Raw genomic sequence first — 17,418 nt, forward strand, 5'->3', positions numbered from 1 at the left:
GCACTGTGTTAACTATCTAGTACGGTACTTTGTTCATATTCGAGAAACATAAAAATATTTTTGCTTTGCTTTTTATTTGGAGAGATATACTGAAAAATTTTATATCTACCCATGAGAATATTCTATAATGATTATGAAACATGAAATCGAATTTCTGTAATTGATGAAGCCACTATGGAAAACAGTATGGACGTTCTTCAAAAAACTAAAAATAGAACTACCATATGACCCAGCAATTCTACTCCTGGGCATATATCCAAAACACATGAAAAAAAATTTAAAAGATACATGCACTCTAATGTTCATAGCAGCACTATTTATAATAGCCAAGATATGGAAGCAATCCGTGTCCATCAACAGACTAATGGATAAAGAAGATGTGGTACACAATGAGAAATCACCTCACGCCTGTCAGAAGGGCTAACATCAAAAAAACCCCACAAATAACAAATGTTGGAGAGGATGTGGAGAAAAAGGAACACTCATAAACTGTTGGTGGGAATATAAATTGGTGCAGCCACTATGGAAAACAATATGGATGTTTCTCAAAAAACTAAAAATTGAACTACCATATGACCTAGCAATTCCACAGCTGGGTATATATCTGAGAAAAACAAAAACACTAATTTGAACAGATACATGCACCCCATGTACTTAGCAGCATTACTTAGAATTGCCAACATATGGAAGCAACCTAAGTGTCCATCAACAGATGAATGCATAAAGAAGATGTGGTGTATATACACAATGGAATAATACTCATCCGTAAAAAAGAATGAAAACTGATATCACTTATATGTGAAATCTAAAAAACAAAGCAAAATAGTGAATATAGCAAAAAAGAAACAGACTTGTACAGAGAACAATCTAGTGGTTACCAGTGGGGAGAGGGAAGCGGGGAGGGGCAAGATAGAGGTAGGGGATTGAGAAGTACAAGCTATTATTTATAAAGTAAATAAGCTACAAGGATATATTGTACAACGCAGGGAATATAGTCAACATTTTATGATAATTATAAATGGAGTATAACCTTTAAAAATTGTGAATCACTATGTTGTATACCTGTACTTTATATTGTACATCAACTATACCTCAATTAAAAAAAAATGATGTGCTATATATACACAATGGAATATTACTCAGCCATAAAAAGAATGACATTCTGCCATTTGCAGCCACGTGGATGGGCCTAGAAATTATCATGCTTAGTGAAATAAGTCAGACAGAGAAAGACAAATACTGTATGATATTACTTGTATGTGGAATTAAAAAAATAATACAAACGCATGTGTATAACAAAACAGAAACAGATTCACAGATATAGGGAACAAAGAAGTGGGTACCAGTGGGGAGAGGGAAGGGGGAGGGGTGCGTTAGGAGTATGGGATTAAGAGATACAAACTACTGTGTATAAAATACATAAGCAGCAAGGATATATTGTACAGTACAGAGAATTACAGCCATTATCTTGTAATAACTCTTAATGGAATATAAACTGTAAAAATACTAAATCTCTACGCTGCCTACCTAAAACATAATATTATAAATCAACACACTTCAATAAAAAATTCTTTTAAAAATTAAAAGTCCTTAAGAGGCTTAAATAAAAGAGAAGATCCATTGCCTATACAATGCTCCCAGGCACCACTCTGGAACACTGATTCCTTACTCTTTGAGAGCCCAGAATTACCAACAAATCACCGAGATGACTTATGGCAGCCTCAGCTATTTTTTCTGGAGTTCTTCCATCCAACTACTGACCGTAACTGGCTCTGATTACCTTGTGAGATCATGGACAGAGGTTTTAGGCATTGTTCCTTGGGTAAATAGCTATCAGAGCATGGCCGGTAGGCACAAGTGTGGGGTGTGTGCCAGTGGATTTCCTCCCTCTCTAAAGCGAGAGAAGAGCTCTAGGCACACCATGTCCAAAGACAGCACGCTCCACATGCGTCCCTTTACTTGCTTCCCATGGCAAGGGGAACTCGGGTGCATTTTAGAGCCAATGGAATAAGGTGTTGCACTGGATTTCATCACATGACTGGAAAGCAAACCAGATGAGACCTTTATACAGTGAAGTGAGTGTCCATATCTGGGCCTTAAGAAAAATACTGCTTTTTAAAGAGGATATCCAGTTGCTACACTTAGGTAGGAAAATACCCTTGCTCATTAGGAGATAGATCACTTAAGCTCTTCATTCCTCGAAGTCTTGAAGCATTTTCATAAATTTGAAAAAAGAAGAAAACTCTTCCTTTTATTTGAGAACAAAATGTAAGTGAAAGAAGAGGAATCGGGCTCAAAATTCCACAGTTACACATCTCTTTTAGCTTAGGTATTTCACTAATTTGTCGTTGCAGTTTATTTTACTAAGGCATGATTAGGGACAAAAAGACATCCAAAATATAATTATATTCTTTCTACAATTTACATTTGATGAGCAGGCCTATTTTTAAACAATCTGTGAGTGGAAAATAATTTGCTTTAAACAAACTCTTCCAGATGCTGAGCCACAAAGCTATGTCAACACCAAGTTGCTGTCCAATAACTGCCTGGAGGAACACGGGGCCTCGGGGTGACGGGACGAGATGCTGACCCTGTGCTTTGCCCCCGCACTGCTGGCAGAGCAGGAGGGAAGGTGACTGCGCTGTGGACACAGGGGTGACTACTCAGAGGGGACTGGCAACATGGAAGGAGCCTTTGCTTCTTCATGGTTCCAGAAACACAACGATTTTCCCTTAAGCGTCTTCATTACCCACTTTTCTTTATCCCAGTGAAAACAGTGTGGTTTCTAGAAAGAGACCTCTATGTTAATGCTCAGTTCCTTAGAGCTAATAACTGCATTAGGTTTTATTTCCCCTATCCGTAACATAGAGATAGAGCCATTGACCTAATAGGGATAATGGGAGGATTAGGTATCAGGCACGTGTGAGCACTGTAAAAGGTGGAAGGAGACAGAGCAGTTACCAGAGCGATGCGATTGCAGGGCGGTAGTGGCAGCAATCACCAATTATTTTTTCTTTACATAGCCCTGTATTACCTGATTTGTGAAAACAATTACTTTTGTAATTTATAAAAACTATATAACTTTAAAAAATCAAATAAAGGAAAAAACATGTAAGGCATCTTGCACAGTATCTGGCCTATAGTGGATGTTCTGTAAATGGTAGCTATTATCATTACTTCAAAGTCTCAATTCTGAAAGCAAAAATCTAGGGTTTCTGGCACAGCTGAGTGGAAGACTGAAGTCCATTTTCTGTAAATGATAATAGAGAGGCAACTTGGCTGCTGCCTTAGGTACTGTTGAAAGATAACTATAGGAATGGATTCATACACATAATTCACTTTTCTGCCTACAAGAATCATAGACTGGAAAGAAATAATTTAGGTACTGAACAGCTTCCAGGCAGGATTTCACATGGTAATGCAGGAAAAATTTGAACTTAACTCAATACGTCATCATGAATGTTGACATGCCCTTGAAGCTAGCTTCTCACGCGTCCTGAAAAAAGAGCCACACATTCACTCTCTACGTAACTCAACTTCTCTCCTTCTGGAGAGAGAGGATCGCAAAGTACAGTCCTATTCACTTTGTGTTGTCTCTACATAATATGACTAAGTTTAAGCATTTGTTAATTGCCTATGGAGAAAATAATCACTAAGCTTTGTGATACTGTACGTGATCTAACTGGTCTCTATTAGATTATTAAGCTCCCAGGATAGAGTATGTAGAGCTATATTTAGTGGTGTTATCCAAAACAAGAATCAAACCCTGAACTAATTTTTTAAAAATCCTTATCTTTAAAGATTCTACCATCGATGATACATTTGCTATCAGTTCATTGATCCTTAAGTTTTAATCATAGAGCATAGGTGGAAGACTATTCCCTTCTTGGGCTGAACATCTTTAAAGACTAAATAGAGATGAAACAGGCTTTTGCAATTTCCTAAAGGTTTAGTTTCCTATTTGGGGGTGAGAATGATTATGTTCATATGTAACGCCGATAAAAATGACAGAGTAGAAGGATAAGCTGTGCCCCATCCACACATCAGAGGCAAATCCTATAGACCTCAAGGGAAGGAAAACATAACCCGTTAGCCAAATAATAACTTTGAAGTAGATTTCAAAGTGGAGAGAAAAACTGGGAAACAATTCATACAAGATTTTGCTCCTGGAGAGAAATTCACAGTTTCCAGGCTAGCAGAGAGCATGCCAGCAAAACACCACTTGGCTTAGCATAATTGATAGGGGACTTCTCATTCTTATAAGTGTACAGAAAAAAACGATGCACCTAGTTAGAAGGGAGCAGGGTCTTATAAGGACAACAAGCTACAAAGTCACACTTTTGGCAAGACTGGGGATACACACCATCTCCAATGGAGAAATCCCTGGGCAAGCCTAGTCCTAAGCCAAAAAGACTACAGACCAGAACAACACTTTGCTTGGGTTTAGTTTGAAGGATGGGGGGAAATTTGGATCTATCCTGATTTTATCTGAACATGTTTTTATACCCACTGAACCAAACCAGAGCATGACAAAGCTGTGATTACTTTGCTCCCCACAGAAGGTCAAGCGTATTTAGAGACCGGTTTACTTTATTCACTGTGAATTTTAAGATGCTGGCCAAGATTCTGGTATTGGAATTGAAGGAAGTGTGGCAGGGATTATAGTCTTTGACTGATATGGTGGTAATTTTAAAAGTGGAGGCAAGACAAGTACACCTATTGAAATACTTCATACAGAAGCTGGAAGGATATAAGGGAAGTATCAATAACCAAATTAACCACAATTTCCTTTACATTTCTAGCATAGTTTAGGGCTTACTGGGAGGGAAGGCATATTTTATGGATAACATACCTCTGACTGCCTAGAAAATCAGTCCTAGACCACAGAGGGGTGAACACAGGCAGCTGGAGCCAGCGGCGTACCTGCCATTCCTGGGAAATCCTGTCAGGAATTTCACTGAGGGCCCCAAGAACATAGCACACACAGCCTCTGCTCTCAGCCAGTATTGCCCTTGGATCCTAGCTAGAGGGGCGCCTTTCCTGGACCCCATGCTTCAGAGGGCCCCATTCTGGCCCTTTGCCAACCATTCCCTCCCCACAGGGCCAAATGGACATCTACCTACATTCCACAACCTCCTTCTAGACCACGCTCTGCGCACCTGGGACCACGGCAGTCCTTTTGTTCCATCTTTATCACTCTACCATCGCCTCCAAGACTTTAAGTGTAATATTAAGAGTCATGTTGACTACTGTTACCCTAGGCTATCTTCCACTACAGATAACTTCTTGGGAACTTTTCATCTTTAAAGGACCACGCAGACTCACCTCCTCAGGCTGATGAAATAGGAAAATCCACAATTACTGTGTACGAATCCATGGTGGTTCAAATCTAAGGCAGGAAGGTAGAAAGGCTGAGCCACAGACCTGTGGCCTGAGAAACTCATACTATTGGCGGAGCAGCAAGAGTTATCTCCCTGCAAAATAAGCCTCTGGGGAAACTGCTCTGCTTTTTGTAAAGGTGTTGTCGAGCCATCTGGCCATTCTCCATGCAGCCCATCTATTTAGTGTTTCACCACAGCTGGCAGCTGTAACTGACTGAAAAGGCTGAAAATGAGCTTAGTTCACAGCCTCCAGGTGAAGTGGCCGCGAAGGCTTGATCAAGAATCCACGTTCAATTTATATGACTATTCTTGAGGAAGAATATCTTGATTGTGGTAGAACTCTTTCCAAAGTGGCTTCAAATGTTTTTAGTTTCCTCTTGAACTTCTGCTGCTATATGCAAGTTATTTATAGCAAACAGGTACCCAACTACTATTGTTTATGATAACAGACCTGCATCTAAGTTTAAAGATCTTGTCAATAGGCACTGTAACTAGGCTGCCAGCCCTTAAGCCCTGATAAAGAATTCAGGCTGAATGGATTGCATTGGCAGTTGGGAATGACCTAAGGTGAACCATTGTTCAGTAAGCTGTTTTTGAGCCCACAACTGGGAGTCAGGTGTGACTGTTCATTGCAGCAATATCTCAAGATAGATCTGTCTCTAGTCAACCTTAAGGATTTATAAGATCAATTTGCATCTAGAAATAGTTACCATTGGTTGAGTGCCTATCATGTCCCAGGCTCTGTGTTAAGACCTTTGGGTATACAATCACATTTAAATTCTCATAAAAAGCAGGTGGTAATAATAACTACTAACACTTATTAAACCACCACTACATGACAGACTGTATTGACAGCTTTATATACATGTCTCAACTAACCCTATTACACCATTTGATGTGGCCATTACTATTATTTTTCCCTAACAAAACAGGAAACTGGGCTATGGTCAGAGTAGGAAGCAGGGGGCTGTCACAAAGTCAGTAACTTAGATGGCCCTGCGGGACCTGTGTTTCTATCTCCTTATAGAAATACCTTGTTGTAATGTAGTTGGACTGATCACCATCATTTTACCACAGAGGGAACTGCAAGTAACTTGTTCAAGGCCATACTGTTAGGAAATGGTAAAGAGCTTGATGGGTACATCTCTCCGCAAACCCTTATGGCTTTTTGCTCCCCAAACCAATTGCCTTTCTGTTCTAGACAGCTTTGTTTATATATGTTCTTTGATAATTTGCACATAAGGTTTAAGCTCTTTAAGAAATTATAGAGCAGAAAAAATGGGGGTTCCTGCTACTATAAATGAAGTACTAGAACCAGAATTACGCAAGGTTGAGTCCTAAGATGGGTCAGCAAGTCATTCCCACCTGAATTAGCTGAAAAGATTCTGAGGTGGGTTTAACCCGGCAGAGCCATTAGAACATTTCTTTTGGATTACTTACTTTTCTTTATACGGTTCTGTATTTTCTAAATTTTCTACAGTGAGCAAGTGTTACCTTCTAATGTAAATGTTCACAGATAATACTGGATACATTCTCATGTTAAACATTCAAACGCACCAAGCTCTTCCCTTAAAACTCTTATCTTCCTCTCCCCCCTTCCAGTCTCCTTTCCAGAGGCAGCCAAAGTGAGAAGTTTGTATGAATTCCTCCAGACCTGCACTGTCTTCTAAGGACATCACCATCCACATGAGGCTACTGAGTGCTTGAAATGTCCTAGTTTAAACTGGAACGTGCTTGTAGGCATAAAATACACACTAGATTTGAATAGCCAGTATGAAAAAAGAGTGTAAAATATCTCATATAATTTATTGATTACATTTTGAAATGATAATATTATGGATATACTGGGTTAAATAATATATAATTTAATTTCATCTGTTTCTTTTTACCTTTTTACATGTAGGTGGCACATGTTATATTTCTATTTTTGGACAGCACTGCTTGAAAGTCTAGACCATTTTTAGTACATCTGTACACTTATATGTACATACAGAAATATGTAGTTTTTTTGGTGTCTCCTAACATAAATATGCATTATCTATACATAATTAAAACTTTATACCACAATTAAAACTTTTTTTCTTAAAAAAGGAAGCATAATCTTTAAATGCTTTAGGCATTAAATTAATTCCTAAAAAAAAAAATTAATTCCTTTCTTCCTCCCTTTCTCTTCCTCTTCCTCTCCCCGCCCACCCACCCCATAATTCTTGACAACCTACAAAGCCTGAGAATGAAGAAAGTATTAATTATTCCTTGCCATACAGATGCTGAAGTGAGCGCACCTAACATTGTTTTGGATTAATTCAACACAGGTACAGATTAACAAAAGGGTATCACTTGTTGGATAAAAGGACGTGCTAGTCAATAGACGTAGGCTTTGGAGTTAATGAGTTCTCGACAAAAGACAGAGAAAACAGCTGCACTTGCCCCAAATGACTGGTAGGTATTTTTAAATGTCTAGATCTGAAATTTGCTATTCTTTTTTAAACATCTTTATTGGAGTATAATTGCTTTACAATGGTGTGTTAGTTTCTGCTTTATAACAAAGTGAATCAGCTATACATATACATATATCCGCATATCTCCTACATATATCCCCATATCTCCTCCTTCTTGCATCTCCCTCCCACCCTCCCTATCCCACCCCTCTAGGTGGTCACAAAGCTGATCTCCCTGTGCTACGCAGATGCTTCCCACTAGCTATCTATTTTATGTTTGGTAGTGTATATATGTCCATGCCACTCTCTCACTTTGTCCCAGCTTACCCTTCCCCCTCCCCATGTCCTCAAGTCCATTCTCTATGTCTGTGTCTTTATTCATGTCCTGCCCCTAGGTTCTTCAGAAACTTTTTTTTTTTTTTAGATTCCATACATATGTGTTAGCATATGGTATTTGTTTTTCTCTTTCTGACTTACTTCACTCTGTATGGCAGTCTCTAGGTCCATCCACCTCACTACAAATAACTCAATTTCATTTCTTTTTATGGCTGAGTAATATTCCATTGTATATATGTGCCACATCTTTATCCATTCATCTGCTGATGGACACTTAGGTTGCTTCCATGTCCTGGCTATTGTAAATAGAGCTGCAATGAACATTGTGGCACATGACTCTTTTTGAATTATTTTTCAGGGTATTTTCAGGGTATATGCCCAGTAATGAGATTCCTGGGTCATATGGTAGTTCTAATTTTAGTTTTTTGAGGAACCTCCATACTCTTCTCCATAGTGGCTGCATCAATTTACATTCCCACCAACAGTGCAAGAGGGTTCCTTTTTCTCCACACCCTCTCCAGCATTTATTGTTTGTAGATTTTTTGATGATGACCATTCTGACTGGTGTGAGGTGATACCTCATTGTATATCTTCTCTGGAGAAATGTCTATTTAGGTCTGCTGCCCATGTTTGGATTGGGTTGTTTGTTTTTTTGATATTGAGCTGCATGAGCTGCTTGTATATTTTGGAGATTAATCCTTTGTCAGTTTGAAATTTGCTATTCTTATCACGTCATTCCTTTCACTCAGATTTTTTTTGTAATAGGCATAGTCCCATGACCTTATGTTGGGTGACTGACTATGCACTAACTACTTTTCAATTTGATCAATATTGGCACCTTTGACCAATAAAGTGCCACCTCTGATCAGCTACTGAATCCTGATAGTTGCTGGAAATAAAATGCTGACATGTGTGACCTATGTGATCTCTGTTTTACCAAGTTCTGACTAGTTGAAGTAATATGACAAATATTTTATAAGGTACCTAATAGATTTTATTTTGTCTAAGTAAATACCGGAAAATGAATCCAGTTCAGTGGATTCTGCAAAAGAAACGACCTCAAACAAGTTCCCCATCCTCCCCCACTTAGAAAAATGGCTGTATATACATAAACTATTTACACAGACCACACTCGTGTCAATGAACTATAGGAGCATGTGCACATGTAGCATTCTTGTGTTGGGCTGGAAGGTGTTTACCATGTTCTAGCAAGGCCTCAGCATGTGCAAAACATTAGCAGCTCTTACATGGCCTCAGTGTAGAACCTCCCTGAGGGCAGAGGAGAGAAAAAGAACATTAGGCATGAGCAGGGGTGCTGTGATACTTCGATTTTCATTCCTGTGAGTGCTACTTGGTGCTCTGTCCCATTTGTGTTCCTCTGCTTGCATGCTGTCTTGATAAAGGACTGCAGTTTGAAGGCCTGTGTATTCTTTTTTTTTTTTTTTTTGCGGTACGCAGGCCTCTCACTGTTGTGGCCTCTCCCGTTGCGGAGCACAGGCTCCAGACGCGCAGGCTCAGCGGCCACGGCTCACGGGCCCAGCCGCTCCGCGGCATGTGGGATCTTCCCGGACCGGGGCACGAACCCGTGTCCCCCGCATTGGCAGGCGGACTCTCAACCACTGCACCACCAGGGAAGCCCAGGCCTGTGTATTCTTTTGCTCACTCCTTGCTGTCCCAAGACAAGCTTCCAAATGGGTAAAAATGGGACACTGAATGGGGAGCCCCAAGTTTTCTTCTAGCTGGTAATTCTCCCAGCCAAATTTTCCTTGAGCAGATTCCATGGGGGTTGTCTTTAATGCTCCATATTGACAGGACATTTAAAAGTGTTTCTTTTTATTTGTTCCTGGTCCTTGCCATCTTTTCCCATCATTCAAGGAAGAATAGAGAAAAAGCAAAACAGAAACAGAGACTAGGGCAATACAGGATTTTTCAACCTTTTCTGAAGTGCTATATATCTCTGCAATTAAGACAATCTTTTGAAACTTAAAACAAAAAAATCTTCCTTAATTAGGATTGACATCCTCTGAGTAGATACCATCTGCTGTAGCAGGCCAACCCTGTCCTCCGCAGCTCTTGGCAGTTACAGGTGAGTAGGGGCCCCCTCTCCGTTCCCACACCCCTGCTCAAGAAGCTGCCAGGGAGCTCTCAGGCAGTAGCAGCAGGCAGGAAGTGGGGTGGGAGTGAGGGGGGGGGTCTCCACCCATTAGCAGATGCTTAAGTAGTAGGCAGGGGAACTTTTCTATGGAGAAATTCAGGTCAGCAGATACTCCAAACCAATTTATACCATGCTACCCAGTTGTGGAAGTAAATTCAAATGCTAAGAAAGGACCTGGACTGCCAATCCCCTTATTTTTTCCCTACCTTGGGCTTGGCACCCAAAAGAATAAAACAAGAACAGTTGGACTTGGTGGTTTAAAGGGAATTATTTGGCAACTTCGAGGAAGTGAAGGCAGCACAGACCAAGGCAAGCTGTCTTCATGGAACATCATGTACCAGTGACTAAATGTCAAGACCCATCATTTCCAAGTGGTGACGTCTACACAGGTTTAGTAGTATGCTCATTCAGATTTAACTAAAAGACAAGCTTGACAGATTATCAGAATTTTGGGGGGAGGGCAGTGTGTGGAGTCAGGTAATTTTACAAATGAATTCATAATTTTTTTTTTTTAAAGCACAGCAATATTATCATCCTAGTGGTTTTTGCTATAGTCTATTCTAGTAAAATGTGAAATAGAAGTTCTGCCAAAAGCACAGAAAACATAGCCAAACAAGTCATTATAGATTACATTACAACTCTAAAATAAAAATGTCTAAACATGTGTTTGTCCATTAGACTTTTTTTTTATTAATTTTTATTGGAGTATGGTTGCTTTACGGTGTCCATCAGACTTCAGTGCATTTTTGTTAACGCTTTCCTTGTGGAAGAAATTTGACTTTTTCTTATGCTACTTCCTTAACAATAAGTTACTATGGCTTTAACAAGTGGCTATGGGCTGGGTTCATAATTTGACATTATATTCTGAAAAATAATTTTTACATTCCATCAACAACAGGAAAACATTAAATGATTACCTCTGTAAATTTGTTCCGATTGGCTTGCAAGCCAACCTTTACTACCTCAAAAGGGTTGACCACAATGGCTTCTGTTAGTCCAGATCCCAATCCAGCAATGGCAAAGGTCTAGAAAAATTAAGTAAATCAATACTTTAAAACAAGTCATCATGTGTATGGGGTTAAACATCCTACTCATTACACTGTGCAGCTGAATGTTATAATGAGAATGGAGAAACTCACATAAATGCACCACATACCATTACTAAACAGCTTCAGATCTTGATTAGATGCTGACAATTCATGAAGAAGAAATTACAGAAGCCACAAACCACATCCTAACAATTCAAAATAAAATGTCAAAGCCCCATCAACAATGACTTTGTCCTTTAATGAAAAGAAAGGCTGTTTTACTTATTTAAGGTGGATACTAAAACATCTGCACATGTAACAACTAAAAGAGAGTTTGACTCAAAAAAGGAGAGCTTCATTTTTAAACATCTACTTAAATACATTTATTGAGCATATAAGAAATTCAAGGAGGAGAACCACGAATAAAATGCTTATAAAAAGCTAAATTTCAGGTAACCAAACAGTATAGCCAAAAATATTTAAATGTATAGCCATATTCTTAGAGTCATTATTCTAGGAAATTAAGAAACAAAAGAAAACAGCTTAAAATTAATCCTTTATCTGACTTTTTAAACTGATAATTGCCCTATTCTTCTAGACCTAGAAGCTGAGGAATAAAAGTTGAGGTCAGAGATAAATAGGTTGTCTTGAAGGGCTCAGATAAAATCTAGAACATTTATCAAAAGGTGGCTGTGGGGCTTCCCTGGTGGCGCAGTGCTTGAGAGTCCGCCTGCCGATGTGGGGGACACGGGTTCGTGCCCTGGTCTGGGAAGATCCCATGTGCCGCGGAGTGGCTGGGCCCGTGAGCCATGACCGCTGAGCCTGCGCGTCCGGAGCCTGTGCTCCGCAACGGGAGAGGCCACAACAGTGAGAGGCCCGCGTACCGCAAAAAAAAAAAAAAAAAGGTGGCTGTGTATCAGGTTCTTATTTGTCATCTGTTAAGAACTTCTGCAGTAGGAAAGAACAACTTTCTAGAATTTTCCACTGAGTAGAATGCTTAAAGGATTTTCAGAAACTTTGTATCAAAAATAACCACAACTATTAAAACGCACACACACACACACACAAACACACACACAGCAGGAAAACAAAATGAAACAAAGCCTCAAACCTTCAAAAGAGATGCTGAAAAAAATAATTCTTTGGTGCTGAAGCTCTAATTTCAGGGGAAGAGGTAATACTGTATACAACTAGGAGAAAAAAAAAAGTCAATGAAGAGTAAAGAAGAGATGCTTGTATTCGGAGTCTCTAATTTCTTCAAAGTAGGAGACTAAAAGAGAAAAGGGAGAAAGGAATGTTCTATAACCTTAGAAGGGGAGGCAAGGTGGAACAAGGGCAGGATCCAGAGCCAGGAGGTCTGGGTTTAGGTTCTGGTTTTGCCACTTTATTGGCTGTGTGACCAGAGATGCCATGTACAGTAGTTTGGGCACAAAGTTACATGTGGAGGCTGAAATCAGCCTGCACCCTACTTGCCAAGCCAGAAAGGCATCAGTCAGGAGAAAGGGGCACCTTTTCATAATCCACACAAAAACACCGTTTGTGTTAGCTGCAGCTCTGTGTTTAAATCACTGAGTCTTTTAAAGAAGATGTGGTACATATATTCAATGGAATATTACTCAGACATTAAAAAGAATGAAATAATGTCATTTGCAGCAACATGGATGGACATGGAGATTATCATACTAAGTGAAGTAAGTCAGACAGAGAAAGACAAATATCACATGATATCACTTACACACAGAATCTTAAAAAAATGATACAAATGAACTTATTTACAAAACAGACTCACAGACTTAGAGAACGAATTTATGGTTATGGTCGGGGGGGAAGGTTAGGGGAGGGGGATAGATTGGGAGTTTGGGATTGACATGTACACACTGCTATATTTAAAATAAAATGCCTTTCCATGAAAAAAAAATCACTGAGTCTTTTATAAGCCACTGTTTTCTCATCTGTAAAATGGAGACAACAATATCTAATCTTTGATTTAATAAGGTTATTCTGAGGGTCAAAATAATGTGTGAAGGCCTTTTGTAAAGTGCTGTACAAAACCATTGTTACTGTTGCATGATGAGGAAGAATGGGATTGTATACAAATTCTAGGAGAGAGGGAATAACTAATGTTTTCCTTTCATGCCCCTTTATTACAATTTTAAACATATTTGTATAGGGTAACAGACAAAATATTTTATTCATTTACCTCAGACTTCCATCATGGAATCCAAAGGCAGAAAAAAAAAAAATACTAGTCCCAAACTCTTCTGACTGAAAAAGCTAAAATCCAGATGTTCAAGTTTTTATTACTATATGCAATCTTCCAAGTAATTCACTTTTTTGTTCTTCTATAAAACTCAGCTACATTTGCTGTCAGAACTAGTGTTCAGCAGTCCCTCGTCAAAAGAATTGATCAGCTATCAGCGGATCATGTTACTCAGATTGTTCCAGAGACCAGCGGTAACTGTTGGGTTCCCAGCCTCCCAGGCTTTTCATGTAAGAGCACTAGGGGACATTTAATGGCTGTTTAAGTGTCTAGCTGTATCAAAAAGAAACTGTAATAAATGAGTTCAAGAAAAGAGAAAAACTGTATACAGTTTGCATGAATTCGGTGAGAGGAGCTGAAGTAGCCAAATGCTTTTCTGTTTGAATTCTCAAGACAGAAGTGCAGTCTCTCACATGGTACCAATGCTTGACACAGGATCAGCCACGGCCCTCTGGAAACTGTATTTTACTTTCCTTTGCTAGGAAGATTTTTTTTTTTTTTTAGAATTGGCTTCTTTTTTTTTTTTAATTTATTTGTTTTATTTATTTATTTTTGGCTGTGTTGGGTCTCCGTTGCTACGCACGGGCTCTCTAGTTGCAGAGAGGGGCTACTCTTCACTGTGGTGCACGGGCTTCTCATTGTGGTGGCTTCTCTTGTTGCAGAGCATGGGCTCTAGGTGCGCGAGCTTAAGTAGTTGTGGTTCGCAGGCTCTAGAGCACAGGCTCAGTAGTTATGGCGCACATGCTTAGTTGCTCCGCAGCTTGTGGGATCTTCCCGGACCAGGGCTTGAACCCGTGTCCCCTGCATTGGCAGGCGGATTCTTAACCACTGCGCCATCGGGGAAGCCCTGCTAGGAAGTTTTTAAACCTCTTTTTAACAAGATGTTTTCAAAGTAAAGGGAGACAGTCAGAGAAGACACTGAGGAATTAAAAAAAAAATCTCAGCTTATTTCAGGACTCATGCTACCACTTCTCCTTCCATGAGAGGCCACTTCACAGCCCCCTTGTTTAAGCAGGAGGCTGGACCAGAGGTTTCTTTGTCATAAAACAAAGTGACACTATTAGGTTTCTTAATTGGATCCTTCCTAGAAAGGGAGTATGTATGATTTTTTAAATAGCAGCCACTTCTTCTTAATGAATCTTCAGAAATAAAGTAATGAAAGAGTTGAAGCTCAGAACTCTGCCCCTCTGGCTGAGTTCTAAGGTGCATTCCAGCAGGTAAACTGGGGTATCTTCCTGGACGTTGGAAGACACATTGCCAATTGGAGGGCCAATGCAGATTTAGTTTAGTTTAGTTTTGTTTTGCTTTGCAGGTTTGGGGGAGAAATTAGTGCATTGGCTCTCTCTGGGGCTCTCGCTGCATGCATATTGATAGAACCTATTTGGTCAATATTATTTAACTTGTTTTGTGAAAAGCAGCAAAATCACGAAGAAGGAAAGGAGTGGCATCGGCAAATGTTCAAATCACCAAATGACTTTCATGTAATAGTTGAGATGTGTCATTGTAAGATCACTGTTCTCCCCAACTATAAAAGGCCCCTCAGCCTGCATCTGACCACAGAGTGACCTGAAGTCCTATAGTTAATACAGCTTGAGCAAAAGCTGCAAAAGTGACCTGTTAGGAAATAATTTTAGGTACAGTGACTTTCACATAAATAGATATGTGCAGTATGTATGTAAACATACACATGTTTTGGCTTCAAAAGAGTCTTTGACAAATGTACTCTTTATATTCTTGACCACATCTCATATGGGCCTTTCCACACATATCATTATTATCATAAATTCATCACTGGGAGCTATAAAATGGCCAAATTGTGAGTTATTAGGAAGATGGCTTTCAACAAGTAGCTGAACATTGAATAACTCGAATTCATATTTTAGTAGCTGAGCTTGGGGAATCAAAAGGGCTTTTGTTTCCAGATTTTGCTGTATGAAATAACACACACACTTAAGTATAATAAATACTCTCACTTACCAATGCTGGTGACAGTGACACATATCCTAGCAATTTCTTGTACTGCTCAAAGGTGAAAAACTGTGAAACAAAACCAAACCAGAGATTTATAACAATTTCCTGCAACAAACCTTTTAATTGACTCAAATTTCTTTAGTAAATCATTATATTCACCAGCATTCTAAAAAATGATAAACCATCAAACACAGTTTTTAATCCAGTCTTGGGTAGTTGCTATTGAATCTTACTTGAACATTTACATTTTCAAATGCAGCTATAATAGCCTACAGAAGAGCTGATGGAATCTTTTATAGCAGTAAATGAACCATACAGCTTCCATTTACCATGACCATTTTCAGTTTCCCCAGACATCAATAGACTCCTTTTTTATGGCAGTGATTCAAAATTATAGGCATAGAGACCTGAAATCTTTGGTCTCCTATGTTTTCTCTATGGCCTGCTTTCCCAGTGAATGCCCAATTTTCTAACCCATTTGTAAAAGACATCCACTTCTCAGCTTTAACTTGCATTTATACTGCTGTGTATCTCTACTGTTCCATGGGATTTCTAAACACTCAATGATGACGAAGATGCTATGATAAACTAGGGAAGGACCCAACAAGGACATCTAGTCCATCCCCTGCCTGAAAGTAAGACTGTCCTCAACCTCAGTGAAGAAAGAGAGCTGATTATTCCTTCCTTAAAAATCTGACGATGATGAAGGTTTTGTTGGTTCCTTCAGTAGATGATGTTTAATATAATTTTCTCTGTAAATGGATTTCAATGGAGGCAAATCTAATCAATCACTTTGTATAATATGTTCCAAATAAAGTTTTCTCCTCTCTTTTTATATTATATATTTTGGACAACGATCTGCTTGAACATGATGGTTTGCTCCTGGGGTCCTCTGTTAGGTAGCGGCCAACATCACTGATAAAACACACTCTTAGGTCCTGCTGGGGTCTGATTCTCAAGACCTCAGAAATGGCCTGGGTATTTTATGGTCTTAATATGTCTTCTACTCTATTACTTTATAACCCAGTACTATGGGGCAAGAAATAAATATAGGTTTGAGAGCCAAATAATATTCTGTTGTTACAAAGAGGTAGTTCCATGTAAACATGGCTCTCATGTGTCTTTGGGCAGTTCCAGAGTCATTGCCATCACCAGATAGATGGATTCTCTTAAAGACTCAGCAACTATTTTTGTGCTATGTTCCTTTAAACCAACTATGGGTGTAGATTTCTGTAGAACAGGAATTCATTCATTCACTCATTCAACAAATATTTCTTGGTTCTACGCACTGGGGATGCAGCAGTAAACAAAGAGAAACCCCTGTCTTCTTGGTCTAACATTCCAGTGGATGGTGATAACCCTGAAACTATCCTAGTGTTCAAATAATACCACCAGGAGCCACAACAGGTTTGATGAGTGATGCACTAGAAACGATTAAAAGGAAAAGGGTTATGATCTTGGGTTTAAAAAATAATTTATTTTTTCTTCCTTTTCATGGTCATCATCGTAACTATTCTTTGATAATCACCCTGCGTGGATTTTGACATAAGCAGTCCTAGGTTTGAATCCTGAATTAGCTATGGAGGCATAGCTTGACCTTTCTAACACTGAAGAACACAAAACTTCTAGAGTAGTCCTTAAATAAGAGAACTTGAGTAAGATTTCTTGACATTCCTGGCACATAGGAGACTTTCAGAAAATCTTAGTTTCCATTTCCTTTCTTCACTTTGGATACTAAAGGAACCATCGATCCCTTATGTACATGTATCATTCATGAGAGCTTGCTGTGGTCTAGGAAACATGCTAAGGCCTTTGGATGTGCTACTGCATTTAATCCATACAACATCAC

At 39.2% G+C, this 17,418-nt stretch overlaps 1 protein-coding gene across 3 annotated transcripts in view; it reads right to left on the bottom strand.

The window, feature by feature from the left end:
• Positions 1 to 17,418, bottom strand: part of SLC25A21 (solute carrier family 25 member 21) — a 531,884-nt gene that overhangs the window by 47,094 nt on the left and 467,372 nt on the right. For all 3 annotated transcript variants that reach the window (XM_029236552.1, XM_029236553.1, XM_029236551.1), the window contains exons 5-6: positions 15,576 to 15,635; positions 11,228 to 11,335 (exon numbers count right to left, since the gene is read on the bottom strand). In XM_029236552.1, coding sequence (XP_029092385.1) covers positions 11,228 to 11,335; positions 15,576 to 15,635 — 168 coding nt within the window. The remainder of the gene's footprint in view (positions 1 to 11,227; positions 11,336 to 15,575; positions 15,636 to 17,418) is intronic.

Source organism: Monodon monoceros, unplaced genomic scaffold, assembly GCF_005190385.1.
Source record: "Monodon monoceros isolate NGI ecotype Baffin Bay Population unplaced genomic scaffold, NGI_Narwhal_1 Super_Scaffold_21, whole genome shotgun sequence".
NCBI lineage: Eukaryota > Metazoa > Chordata > Mammalia > Artiodactyla > Monodontidae > Monodon > Monodon monoceros.